Below are 13636 nucleotides of genomic sequence, written 5' to 3' on the forward strand. Positions count from 1 at the left end.
AATAATAATTTTTATTGATTTTATCTTGTAAATAGAATTTGTAAGCCTGCTACTTTTGAGAACAAGATGAGGTCAGAATGATGTAACATCTTAATGTATGCATGTAAATATCAAGCCTCTCTCCCTCTGAGATACCACGCTCACCAGGGTGCACTCAGTCCAGTTACGATTCCACTGATTCCACTGGGGATACATTTCAGAAACGATCTTAACCTTTCTGTAATGTCTGCAGTAGCTGTAAATTTTCATCTTATGAAGTGGATTTTAACCATTCTGAAGTGACCACATTTTTTAATAGAGCCATTCATGAATTAAGTGAATCCAGTTAATTCAATAAGGTGTTGTAACCAACAATACCTGTCTATCTATCTCCTCTTATCTATCTCACCTCTGTGTGTGTGTGTATAAATATATGTGTGTGTGTGTGTATGTATCCATCTTCCTCCTCCCTCCCTTCCTTCCTTTTTTGTCTATCTGCCTTCCTTTCTTTCCATCCTTCTCCCTCCCTCCCTTTTTTCCTTTTCTATTTCTTCTTCCTCCCTCTCTTTCTCCCTCTCTCCCTCCCTTTCTTCCTTCTTTTCTTCCTTCCTCCCTCCCTTCCTTCCTTCCTCCCCTTCCTTCCCCTTCCTTCCTTTCTTCCTTCCTCCCCTTCCTTCCCCTTCCTTCCTTCCTTCCTTCCTTCCTTCCTTCCTTCCTTCCTTCCTTCCTTCCTTCCTTCCTTCCTTCCTTTCTTTCTTTCTTTCTTTCTTCCTTCCTTCCTTCCTTCCTTCCTTCCTTCCTTCCTTCCTTCCTTCCTTCCTTCCTTTCTTTCTTTCTTTCTGCAAGTGCTTTACCACTTGAACCAAATTCCAAGTCTTCTTTTTTTTTTTAATGTAATATTGAAAATTGAACCTAGTGCTAGGAAAGCATTGTACACCAAGCTATATGCCCTCAAGCCTCATCCTTCTTGAATGACTTGTCAAGTATCTTTGAACTATTTTATTTGATCTCAGAGAGAATCCATAGTTTTGTTTCATTTCCTATTCTTTAACATGCTTTTGTGAAAGTAAGACTCAAAGTCCAAACCCTTTCGGGGCTCAAAACATCTGTTTAGGATGGTCATCAGGGATGAGGTGAACAATTTTTCTTTTTTGCTGATCAATATTTATACTCCTTGGGGTTATGAGTATGTGTCAGTGGTAGAACACTTACTGAGGAGGGAGAGGAGAAAAGGGAAAGAGGCAGAGAAGAGGAGGGAAGGAGGGAAGAAAAAAACGCTGTTTGTGCCATGCAGAATACCTGTTTTCTGTGGTAGACTACCCTCCCCCACCTTGAAGTCAACTCTCTCTCTCTCTCTCTCTCTCTCTCTCTCTCTCTCTCTCTCTCTCTCTCTCTCTCTCTCTCTCTCTCTCTCTCTCTCTCTCTCTCTCTCTCTCTCTCTCTCTCTCTCTCTCTCTCTGAAAAACAATAAATCCAGATACCTTTCACAGCTGAAGGAGCAAGGTCCTTCTCGATGCTGAGGTGTGGGCAGGGTGATACCCTAGGTGTCCTATGAAACAAGTCATGGCGATGCTTTTTACATGAAGGGCTTTATTCCTACAGAGCCACTATGTTCTGATGAGATGGTCCCATATGGCCTTATTCTGTTTTCTGCTTCCTACTCTTCTGGACATCTTTTAGTTGCTGAGTTCCAGTTCTGGCCATATAGACTTTCTGTATATTTGTGAGATTCCAGTGAATTCCCTTTTGCTTAAGTTAACCCAGATTATCATTTCAATTGCTTCCTAGTGGACGAGCAGAGTGATCAAAGCAGAGCTATCTGAACAAGTCATGAGCACCCAGAAAGAGATGTCTGCTTCCTTCTGTGAATTTCCTGTCACATCTAGACTTTTAGCCTTGATTTAAAAGTTTTTATCCTTCCACCATTTTTCGCAGAGTTTAAGGCCTCTGAACAAATCCCCATGGAGAATTCTTGAGTGACTCACATCCCATAGCCAAACGTTCATTGGCTGTTGAATTGAGATTACTATGATTCTCACAGAGAAATGAGGGAGAATTTACCCTGGCTTCATTTCAATGAGGAAGTCCCTCTTCTCAGCACATGACCTATGGTAACATTTAGGCTCTGCCAGCCACCATTAAGAAACTTAGGGTTTGTGCTATTCTATCATGTACTATATACTCTGTGTGTGAAAGAGACAGAGAGAATCTGTGTACACATGCTGTATATACATGTGTAGTTATCAGTCCTGAGAATTAACTCTCAGCTTTTTCACTCATAGCTGACACTCTACACTTATAACTTATTGCTAGTTAATTGGAGATAAGAGTCTTGTGGATTCATCTGCTTGGGCCGGCTTGGATTATAGATATGAGCCATTGCTACCCAGCTGGATTGTTCTATCTTTTAGTAAGAATCTCTAGGAGAAACTTATTGGGCTTAGTCATCCACCACATTCAGTCCTCACTCCCCACACAGACCTCCTGCCAACATGAACTGCCAAGTATTTCATGAGCACCTTTTCCTCTGCTCCACCACATTGATCATTTAGAACTCCCCTGGGGCCACCTTTGTGAAATGTGAGTATGGTGCCAGGTTACTCTCTGAAACCCTCATTAGGAACTGGCATTGTCTGGAATGCCAAGTAAATAAAATTCATACTCCCATTGTTATCAGGTTTTTATTTCAGACAGTATATTCAATGGTTTTGGTGTTTTCCCTGGCTGTGAGTAGAAAAATAATTGAGTCTGTTCAGGTGTTAGCAATATTTCCTGGAATCTTGTCAGAAAGGGATCTTGTTCCCATTGAAATATAAGGGTTCACTTTATTATTAGGCTACTTCTAGGTCATTTACATGGGGTTTTTCTCTGTGGAGCATTAATCTTTGATGTCATATTCTAATTACTACATCAAACATATGATTATTTCCTTCCCTTTATCTTCCTCAAGTGTCTCATAGCACCACATTTAATGCCATCAAAAATAATATTCAAAGGCCAACTGTGGTGGTTCACACCTGTAATCCCAGCTACTCAGGAGGAGAGGTAGGAGGATTGTGGTCTTAGGCTAGCTTATGGAACAAAGTAGCAAGACCTCACTTGAGAAACAAAAGGACTCAGGACATGGCTCAAATGATACAGTGCTTGCCTAGCAAATGTGAGGCCTAGAGGTGAATTCCCAGGACCTTTAAAAAGATTCAGTTCTCTTTAGTTGCATTCATATGTTCCGTTTTTGTGGTATGCAAGTGTAAACTTAAATGATGTGCCAGGTACTAGATTGTAATTATAATCAGATGAGCTTGCAAACAAAAAAATTAAATCAACCTGCTAAACAATTCCAGCACGTCTGGTTTTAATATAAAGCCATTTTGTTAGCAAACTATAGAATAAGACCCTATAGATTTGAAGAAAATATACTGTATAACGACTGGACTAGAGTAGCCTTGAAGAGGTCATTATTTAAAATAATATTCTAAATAAGTCAAACATATTCCTATCAAACTTTCTCCTTGAATAGCTTTTTTTTAACACTGTGGTAAAATATATTTAACATCAAATTTATTATCATAACCATCGTAAATGAATGCTTCAGTGACAGCAAGTATTTTTTTCTTTCTCTCTCTTCTCTTTTCTCTCTTCTCTCCTCTCCCTCTCCCTCTCCCTCTCCCTCTCCCTCTCCTTCCCTCCCTCCCTCTCTCTCTCTCTCTCTCTCTCTCTCTCTCTCTCTCTCTCTCTCTCTCTCTCTCTCTCTCTCTCTCTCTCTCTCTCCCTCCCTCCCTCCTTCCCTCCCTCCCTCCCATCCTCCCCCTCTGTTTTGTGCCAGTACTAGGTCTCAAGTTTAGGTCCTGGGTGCTGTCCCTAAGCTTTTTTGCTCAAGGTTGGCACTCTACCACTTGAACCACAGCTCCACTTCTGGCTTTTTGCTGATCAATTGGATTAGTGCCCTTTAGTGTTCTTTAAAAGTTTAGTTAAAAGCTAGGTAAAGGAGGGATGGCTGAGAATGTTGAAAGGGGTGACTTTCGTCAAGATGTGCTGTATTCATAAACTGCTGTGTTGAATGGCAGCTTCTTTGTACAATTACTTAAAGATAATAAAATTTATCCAAGTCTTTCCATTTCCTAACAAATGGGGCAATGTCATTCTTTCTGATGGAGGCATAGAATTCCATTGTATATATATATCACATTTTCTTGATCCATTCATCTATTGAGGGGCATCTGGGTTGGTTCCATATCTTACCTATAGTAAATAATGCTGTAATAATCATAGTTGTGCTGGTAGCTTTAGTGTGGTCTTGTTTGTAAACATTTGGGTAAATGCCCAAAAGTGGATTGCTGGGTCATAGGGGAGCTCTACGTGGAATCTTTTGAGGAACCTCCATACTACTTTCCAAAGTAGTTGAACAAGTTTACACTCCCACCAACAATGCAGTAGGGTTCCCTTCTGTCCACGTCCCCTCCAGCATCTGTTGTTATTAGAGTTCTTGATTATAGCCATTCTAACTGGGGTGAGGTTGTATCTCAATGTTGTTTTGATTTGCATTTCTTTTATGGCTAGAGAGGTTGAGCATTTCTTTATGTGTCTATTGGCCATTCTTATTTCCTCTTCAGAGAAGTTTCTCTTTAGCCCACTTATTTATTGGAAAGTTGTTTCTTTGAGGATTTGTTGGTGGGTAATTTAATTTTTTGAGTTCCCAGTATATTTTAGATATGAGACCCTTGTCCATTGTATGGCTAGTGAAGATCTTCTCCCAATCCGTGGGCTTTCTATTGATCTTGCTAGCTATGTCCTTTGCCATGCAGAAGCTCTGCAGCTTCATGCAATCCCATTTGTCCAATCTTTCTTTGATTTGTTGTGTTTTTGGGTCTCTATTAAGAAAATTTTGGCCTGTGCCAAGGAGACCTAGGGTTTCTCCTATTCTGTCCTGCAATGTTTTCAGGGGTCTGCTTTGACTGCAAGGTATTTGATCCACTTGGAGTTGATTCTGTTGCAGGGTGATATATAAGAATCTAGCTTTAGTTTTCTACAGGTAATTAACCAATTTTGCCAGCACCATTTACTGAAGAGGCTGTCTTTCTTCCATTTTATTTTTTTTAGCTCCCTTATCAAAGATTAGGTAGCTATAGGTCTATAGGTTCATTTCTGGGTTTTCAGTTCCATTCCATTGGTCCTAAGGTCTCATGCCAGTACCAAACTATTTTGATTACTATGGCTTTGTACTAGAGTTTGAAATTTGATGTTGGTATAATCTGGGGAGGGTAAGGGAAAAAACAAATTGTTTAAATAGGGGTACAGATTGACCCATTGCAACAATGAGATGTACAAGACTTTATGTCGAAAAGCGAACTTTACAATTTAGGTGCAGGGTGGGGGGTGGAGGGGGTGGAGGGTAAGGGGGGTATAGCTGAGGAGGTGGGAGGGAAGGGATGGTAGGGGAAAAACAAAGGAGGAGGCAACAATGCTGGATAAAAAATGTACTCATTACCTTGCTCATGTAACTGTAGCCCCTCTGTACAGTATTTTCACAATAAAAAACTTAATTTAAAAAATAAAAAAGATAATAAAAGTTTTTAGATGAATAAAAAATAAAAGCTTGGTAATTTTTATTTCATAAAAAGTTAATTATAGCCTTTAATCATGCCTTTAATACTAGCTACTCAGGAGGCTGATATCTGAGGATCACAGTTCAAAGCTGGCTAGGGCAGGAAAGTCTGAGATTTTTATCCTCAATTAATCAGCAAAAAGTTTGAAATTGAGCTGTGGTGTACACACACACACACACACACACACACACACACACACACACACACACACACACACACACACACACACACACACACACACACACACACACACACACACACACACACACACACACACACACACACACACACACACACACACACACACACACACACACACACACACACACACACACACACACACACACACACACACACACGTTAATTATCAAGCAGAGATAATTTTTTCATTCCTTGAGAATCTTAGGCTCAGGGAGGTCATAGATTTCCCAGAAGTCATTGCGGTAACTGCTGGCTTTTCTTTGAATGCCTGCGAGCCTTCTTCCTGGTTCCTTTCTGTGTGAAGCAGTAGCTTTGTCAGCTCTCCATGGTATGAAGCTGAGGTGTGGGAACAATCACCACCAAGTGGATTATAGACAATTATGAACTGTGACTTCCTGTAGCCATTTCCTTCTTTCCCTTAGGATAGTTGTATTGTTAGTATTTGTGGTTCAAAAATTTTAAATAGTCTTTCAAGGGCATTGAAGTCATATTAATTTGTGGAAAAGCATTGAATTATGAAGGAGTAACTTGGCTGATTTGAGCTGACTTGGTCTAGTTAATAATGATCTCTCAATAAGAATTTATATACAGCCATATTTTCAACGCTGGCAACCTTTGAAAAAGCTATGAAAAGCCAAATTACTTAATTACTGCCAAATGTACCTAGTCCTGTGAGTCCCAGATCTGGAGCAGATATGTCCTGTTGGCTTTGGGCACTGAGCTGAGCTGAGCTGAACTCTGCTGTTATTTGATGGGAGAAACTAAATAGAGAGGAAGCTACTACTAGGAAAGCATTGTTACTTACCCAGGGACAACTGAATGCTTGTTCTGTGTGTGAGGAAATTGCTGAGGAATGATTTTTACCTCGGAAAAACAATAGCTCTCCCTGAACACAAGTAATGCATGCTCAAGGTATCCATAATGCTGTCAGAAAAAACAAATAAAATATGTTCTTCATGCTCTGTAGTTCTTTATAGTTTGGGTTTTCTCCCATGTGATTTGGCTTGGCTCAGATACTAGACAGCTCAAGAATCTAAAAAGAACAAAGCAAGAAATGGTACTACACTTCTTTTATGTTCTGCCTTATTACATAAAATATACTCTACCTTTGTAAAAGTATACTCTCTCTCTTTTTCTATCCCATTCCATAAAGAATTTATACCAGTTTGGCATTCTTGGTTGTATTTTGTTTGTTGGATCATTTGTTTTTGTGGTGCTGGGGATTGAACTCAGTGCCCTCACACGTGCTAGACAAGTGCTCTACCACCAGTTTGGAATTACAGTTCCATCTATTTGTGTTAGTAATCCTGACGCTCTAAGAAGTAATTTCCTCAAAGTCCCCCAACTGTGACTAGGTTTCTCCCATCCAATAATATAATAGACTGGCTCCTACATGTAATGAGAAGCCATAGAGGACTAGACACATAATCAGATTTGTGTTAACCCTGGGATAACTTTGCTGGATAAACAATGGCTTGGAAGCTAGGTGGGTATGGTGGTACACATGGCTACTTGGGAGGCAAAAGCAGGAAGACTGTGATTTTGAAGAAGTTAGATCAAATAGTATATTCTTTCATTAATTGTGGGAAGAAATGATGGTGGCTGCAAACAAAATAGAATGAGAAGTGCAGAGATTTAAGATATCTTTCAAAGGTAGAGCTAGCAAGACTTATTATTGGTTGGGAAGTACAGGGAAGGGATGAGGTTTCAAAAGGGATTCTTAGTTCCTGGTAGAACAACAGGGCAACCCTTGTTGGCTTGAGGTGAGAAGCATTGGCTGTGGAAACGTCTGGGAACTGAGTGGAATGCAAAACTCTTAATTTTACTTGTGATGCTTAGAAGATCTCTAATACAGAGAGACAAAGTAGGAGTAGGATATGCAGACGTTAAGCTCAGAAAAAAAGATCTGTATTAAGTGAGATCTGAGGATCGCGGTTCAAAGCCAGCCTGGGCAGGAAAGTCCATGAGACTCTTATCCTCAGTTAACTACCAGAAAACCAGAAATGGTACTTTGGCTCAAGTGGTAGAGTGCTTGCCTTGAGCTGCAGAGCACAGGCATAGTGCCCAGGCCCAGAGTTCAAGTCCCACGACCGACAAAAAAAAAAAAAAGTGTGAATGTAGAAGCCATTAGCATATAGATAGTCTTTGACCTTAAGGGGTTAACTCACTTATTTGAGGGTACTGAACTCAATACTGGTGGAGGAGAAGAGGTGAGTGTATATACTTTGAATGAAGACAGTCCATAAGACCCTTATCTACAATGAACTACTAAAAAAAGCCAGAAGTGACGCTGTGGCTCAAATGGTAGAGTACTATCCTTGAGCATAAAAGCTCAGGGACAGCACCCAGGCCCTAAGTTCAAGCCCCAGGACCACTTTTGGAGAGAGATCTGTAGTGTTAGATTTTCTTTTTAAGTTTTTTTTCCTAGTGCTGAGGATGGAACTTGCTAGGTAAGCACTCTACCACTGAGCTATACCCCCAGCCTTTAGATCCTCAAATATCAACATAAAGCATTGTTATGAGCTTTCTGGGATTCTTTGTGAATGACAAGGCCAAACTCCCCCATACATCTTGAGATCATTAGATTGCTCCTGCATGATGACTGTTAGGGCAGAACAGTCATCATCTCCCACTGAACCACAGCCAGCCATTTGCTAATAATGTGGTGTAAAGAGGCCCAGCTCATCAGAACTGCAGAGTTGTTTTCTGTCTGTCTCTCTGGCAGTGAGATGGCAGTTCCATTAGGCGAAATGAACCCCAAGATAAGGACTCAAATGGTTTTTCTTTCTTGCGATTGTTTCTAACATATTTATCAGGTGATGGTTTTGTTGCTTTGCATGTCCCTCCCCCATGGTATAACCCCTGTTTTCACTGTACTTGATGTTGGTATGATTTGGGGAGGGAAAGGGAAAAAACAAATTGTTTAAATTGAGATACAGGTGGACTCAATTGCAACAATGAGATGTACACGATGTTATGTCAAAAAACAAACTTTACAACTTTGGTAGGGGGAAGGAGGGGAAACGGGAGAGAGGGGTCAGGAGGTGAGATGGGAAGGGATGGTAAAGGGAAACAAAGGAGGAGGCAACAATGCTTGATAAGTAATGTACTCATTACCTTGCTCATGTAATTGTAACCCCTCTGTACAGTATTTTCACAATTAGAAAAAAAAAGATGATGAGTGGAATTTGCCTAACCCACAAGGCATTTTCTGTCTGGAGCTCTGAACCCTCCATCCATCATTCCTCCTCACAATTTACCACACAGGGCCTCTTGTACGTATCCTCCCTTCTCTCGTTTGGCAGAACAGTGAGATGCCAAGTAAGGAGGTTGGGAAGTTTTCCAGTTCAAAGAATGAAACACTCTCAACATTAATGGGGGCCTAGAGGTTAAGCACGCCCATTTGAGAAGTGTATAGTCCACAGTACTAAAAGAGTTGACACTTTTCCAGAATTATCTTCTGCAGCGCCTGACTTTATAAGCTGGATTTGGCTAACCCTTAGCATCATCATTCTCTGTCATTAATAATTGGATCCGAGTATCCCCTGAGTAATGCATCGCTTTTGGTGTCTAATAGCTTTGTATGCTTGGAAGCTGTGTGTATACATATTTAATTCTGTGGTGCTAAGTGTGCATCTTCAACTAGGAGCCAAGGAAGTGTTTGTATCTTGAGCCAGAAAGTTAGCATTGACTATGTGCTCTGCTATTTCACAGAAATGAAGATGCTGTCCATCAGATGGCTGTTGCGCCCTTCCCGTTGGCTTCCAGCTCCCCATCCTCTATGGAGGTAAGCTTGCCTCCAGCTCTTGGTGCACTAGCTAGATGTGTCATGCTCGTTTCCCCCAAAGCTGACGTCTTCAACATTTAGAATCTAGTATTTCGAACACAGTATTTGTTAGCTGTCTAAAATAGAGAGTATTTGAGGCATGACTATAAAACAATGTAAAAAAATTAGTTAAAGATGCACGTAAGAACTTAACTATGTATTGTTCAAAATTGCAGTTTTTCAAGATGTATAATTCTGTCCCAATGGAGCATTTTAGATTTTATTAGAAAATTCTTTTAAGTATGACTGAATAATACACAGTTCCTTATCCTTTCAAAATAATTTAATAATAGTTGGTCATGATAGTGCATGCTGATAGTTCCAGCATGGAATTATCATGGGAGGCTAAGCTGGGTGGACCACAAGTTCCTGGGCTATGTAATAAATTCTAGGCTAACCTTAGCTATATCATTAAGATCGTGTCCCAAAACAGATTTCATACACATTCCAAAGTTAAAACTTGAAGACTTGTGATTCCAAATAATTACCTAACTTCTAAATAATCGCAGTCTTAATTCCAGTCTGCTTCTAGATTTGTAGATGATAGATATACATCTCACTATTGCTCTAAAGGTTGACTATCCCTGGTCTGAAATGCTTAGGTCTAATACATTGTTTCTTTTGGTATTTTGTTGTTGTTGGGTTTTTTATTGTTGTTGTTTGTTTGTTTGTTTTGGTCTGTATATGTTTGGTGCCAGTACTGGAGCTTGATATGAGGGCCTGAGCAATATCCCTTAGCTTTTTCACTCAATACTGGTCCTCTACCACTTGAGTCACAGTTCCACTTCTGGGTTTTGGTGGTAGATAAGAGCCTCACAAACTTTCCTACCTGGGCTAGCTTCGAACCATGATTATCAGATCCCAACCTCCTGAGTAGCTAGGATTACAAGTGTGAGCCTTTGGCACCCTTTGGGTATGTTTGGTTCTGAGAGGAGCATTTCTGGGGTTTCTTCCTGGGTTTTTTGGCTTCCTTCCATCAGAACTGGCTGCTTGGCATCTCTGTATCTTCTTTAGCATGTACCTGGCCCGCTCGGCCCGCTGCGCTCCTTGTGGGGGAGGGCAGCGCGTGTAGCGTGACCAGGCACAGTGCCCTCTGTATCACACAGATACTTTCAATATGTATGTTTGTGTCCTTCTCACATGAAAAGAGAAGATGATCATTATTATAAAAAGACTGAGGCTTAAGAGGCTAAATAATGTTCCTGCGTGCCATATACAGTTGTGCAATTCAGTATCAGCTTCCTGCGTTTACCTGGATGTGTGATCACTAAGCCCTCGTGGACTTGTTGTAGAGAGCAAGGAAGTCATGTACATGGAGTATTTATACTGTCCTCTATACAAGCAAGTATTCAGCTAGCTAAAACTTCTTGTTTTTGTGGCTGTTTTTCATTATTATTATTATTTTAAGTAGTTGCATAAGTCAGATTATGCATACAATGCATCTTGGTCAATGTCACTCCTTCCATTGTCTCCCCACTCATTCACAAACTCTTTGTTTTATTTATTCAGGTACTGAAGTCTATTTAACTCAGTCTTTATATTATACATTACCTATTGCTTTCATTTTTTAAATTGTAGTCACAGAAATGGTACTAAACATTCAGCTATCTGTAAAAAATAAATTTTACTTGTGCCTCAAGCTAACAGAATTTGTCAGAAAAACAACTTAGTGTCATTCCAAATATCCATTGCGTTCTGAAGTATTAGAAGATTGATTTTATTGTTAAATAAAGCAGGAATGGTAATAGAGAGTATAAATAATACCACTCTTGGGTTGTTCTTATTACAACAGCTAGATGAAATAGCAATGTGGTGTTCTTTGCATTTTGTCTTAAAAAAATAATTAAGTTGCAAGTAGCACCCTGGTGGCTCATGCTTGTAATCCTACCTACTCAGAGGGCTGAGATCTGAGGATCACAGTCCAAAGCCAGCCAGGAGAAGATAAATCTGATAGACTCATTTCTCCAGTTAACCAGCAAAAAAAGAAGGAGGAGGAGGAAGAGGAGGAGAAGAGGAAGAGGAAGGAGAAGGAGAAGGAGAAGAAATAATTAGTAGTAGAGGTGTGGCTCAAGTGATAGAACAAACACTCTTTGAGCAGAAAAAGCCAAGCAAGACACAAGGCCCTAAATTCAATCCCCAGTCCAACCCACACACACATACACACACACACACCAATGACATCACCATTGGTCACTTGTCTCTAAAAGGCAATGCTATTTCCTTGACTATGACTAGCACTGGCCATTAAATAGGAGGTGATCAGTACCCTATGGACAGTATAGGAAGTGCCTGGGTATGCTCTGGTCTCCAACTGCTGCCCAGTCCCCTCCCAGCTGTGTGGTCTTCTCTGCCTTCTTCCTCCCTTATATTTATATAATCACAACCACTGGGAACTCTCCCAGTGTGCCAGCAATAATGCTAAGCATTCTACAAACTTGATCTCTAGCCAATCCCAAAATTATTTATTTGCTCTTATCTGACCCAAGACTGAAAGAGTGCGTTTAAATCATAACCAAATAGATCAAATATAGCCCTGTCACTATTAAGTTGGATGATATAATAATAATTCAACATAGTCAGTTGATACTTTTATTATATACTAATGATACTTCATCACATTGATTCTACTCAGCAAATATTTATCGAGTTCTTTTCATCCTTTTTATTTTTCCAGTCCTGGGGCTTGAATTCAGGGCCTGAGCTCTGTCCCTGAGCTCTTTTGCTCAACGTTAGCATTCTACCACATTAAGCCAAGCACCACTTCTGGTTTTCTGAGGGTTAATTGGAGATAAGAGTCTTGTGGACTTTCCTGTGCAGGCTGATTTTTGAACCACAATCCTCAGATCTCAGCCTCCTCAGTAGCTAGGATGACAGGTATGAACCACTGGCATCTGGCTTCTTTTCCCTTTTTTTAAAAACTTTTTTTTTTAAAATGAGCATGCACCCAAAGGATAACATATTGAGCTCTTATTAGGTGTGTGTCAGACACTGTTTCAGTCATGAAGGGGATAACAGAATAAGATTGCTTCATGCAATTGTGTGCTGTAGAGTGAAAAACAAGCTGCTAACAGAATATCGACCAAGGAGTCAGATGATATACTTCTCAGATGGGCTCTGCCAATTAATTGCCTGTTGGGCACATGACCTTGAAAAAGGACAGATAACTTCCCAAACGCTTGTCTTTTTTTCTGTAAAGCCAGATTATTAGCCTCTCCTGCATGTGTCAAAAGGAGTTGGGAAATGAAGTAGTAAGTGTGGGTAAACTATTTTATAGTGTATGCAGCTGTATTTATTCATAATGGTTATTTGCATTTCTACCGCAGTCCTCTTGTGACAGAATACCATTAGGAAAGTTGCAGGACACAGTGAGAAAGAACAGAAGCTCAGAAGCTCAGATCCCAGCCTCATCTTTATAGCCCCTCATTTTCTAGCTGAGTGAACTTGAGCCAGTGAAGCTCAGCATGTTGTTTTCTCCATATTTAAGGTGGATTTGATAATAAAAACTATGGATTGGCTGGAGAATTAAATAATGTTTGTAGAATGCACAGCACTGTTCCCAGCACTCAGGAAAAGCTTACAGTGGTTGTGATTATGTGAACATTATGTGAATGCAGCAGAATTTTCAGCTTCCAGTGTCCCCCCATTTTTACTGTTCCATACATAACAAAATTTGTTCCTTTTGTTTTATTTTTTATTTTTGTTGTCAGTCATGGGGCTTGAACTCTGGACCTGGGTGCTGTCCCTCAGCTCTCCAGCTCAGGGCAAGCACCCTACCACTTGAGTCACAGCGCCACTTCCAAGTTCCTGGTGATTAATTGGAGATAAGAGTCTCATACACTTCCCTGCCCAGGCTGGCTTTGAACCACGATCCTTAGATCTCAGCCTCCCCAGTAGCTAGGACTATTGGCCTGAGCCACCAGCACCTAGCTGTTCCTTTTATTTTTGTTTTTATTATCTTGCAATAGTGGTACCAAGAGGTTTCAGCTTCACATATACTATGCATCTTGATCAGAATCATGCCTCCCAT

General features: G+C 40.4%; 1 protein-coding gene across 4 annotated transcripts in view; it reads left to right on the forward strand.

Moving 5' to 3' along the window:
• The window catches only part of Patj (PATJ crumbs cell polarity complex component), a 283552-nt gene that overhangs the window by 173100 nt on the left and 96816 nt on the right, over positions 1-13636 (forward strand). For all 4 annotated transcript variants that reach the window (XM_069987179.1, XM_069987180.1, XM_069987182.1 and 1 more), the window contains exon 30: positions 9498-9570. In XM_069987179.1, the coding sequence (XP_069843280.1) occupies positions 9498-9570 (73 nt within the window). The remainder of the gene's footprint in view (positions 1-9497; positions 9571-13636) is intronic.

The sequence above is a fragment of the Dipodomys merriami genome, unplaced genomic scaffold, assembly GCF_024711535.1.
Source record: "Dipodomys merriami isolate MVZ:Mamm:240054 unplaced genomic scaffold, mDipMer1.0.p SCAF_34, whole genome shotgun sequence".
Taxonomy (NCBI): domain Eukaryota; kingdom Metazoa; phylum Chordata; class Mammalia; order Rodentia; family Heteromyidae; genus Dipodomys; species Dipodomys merriami.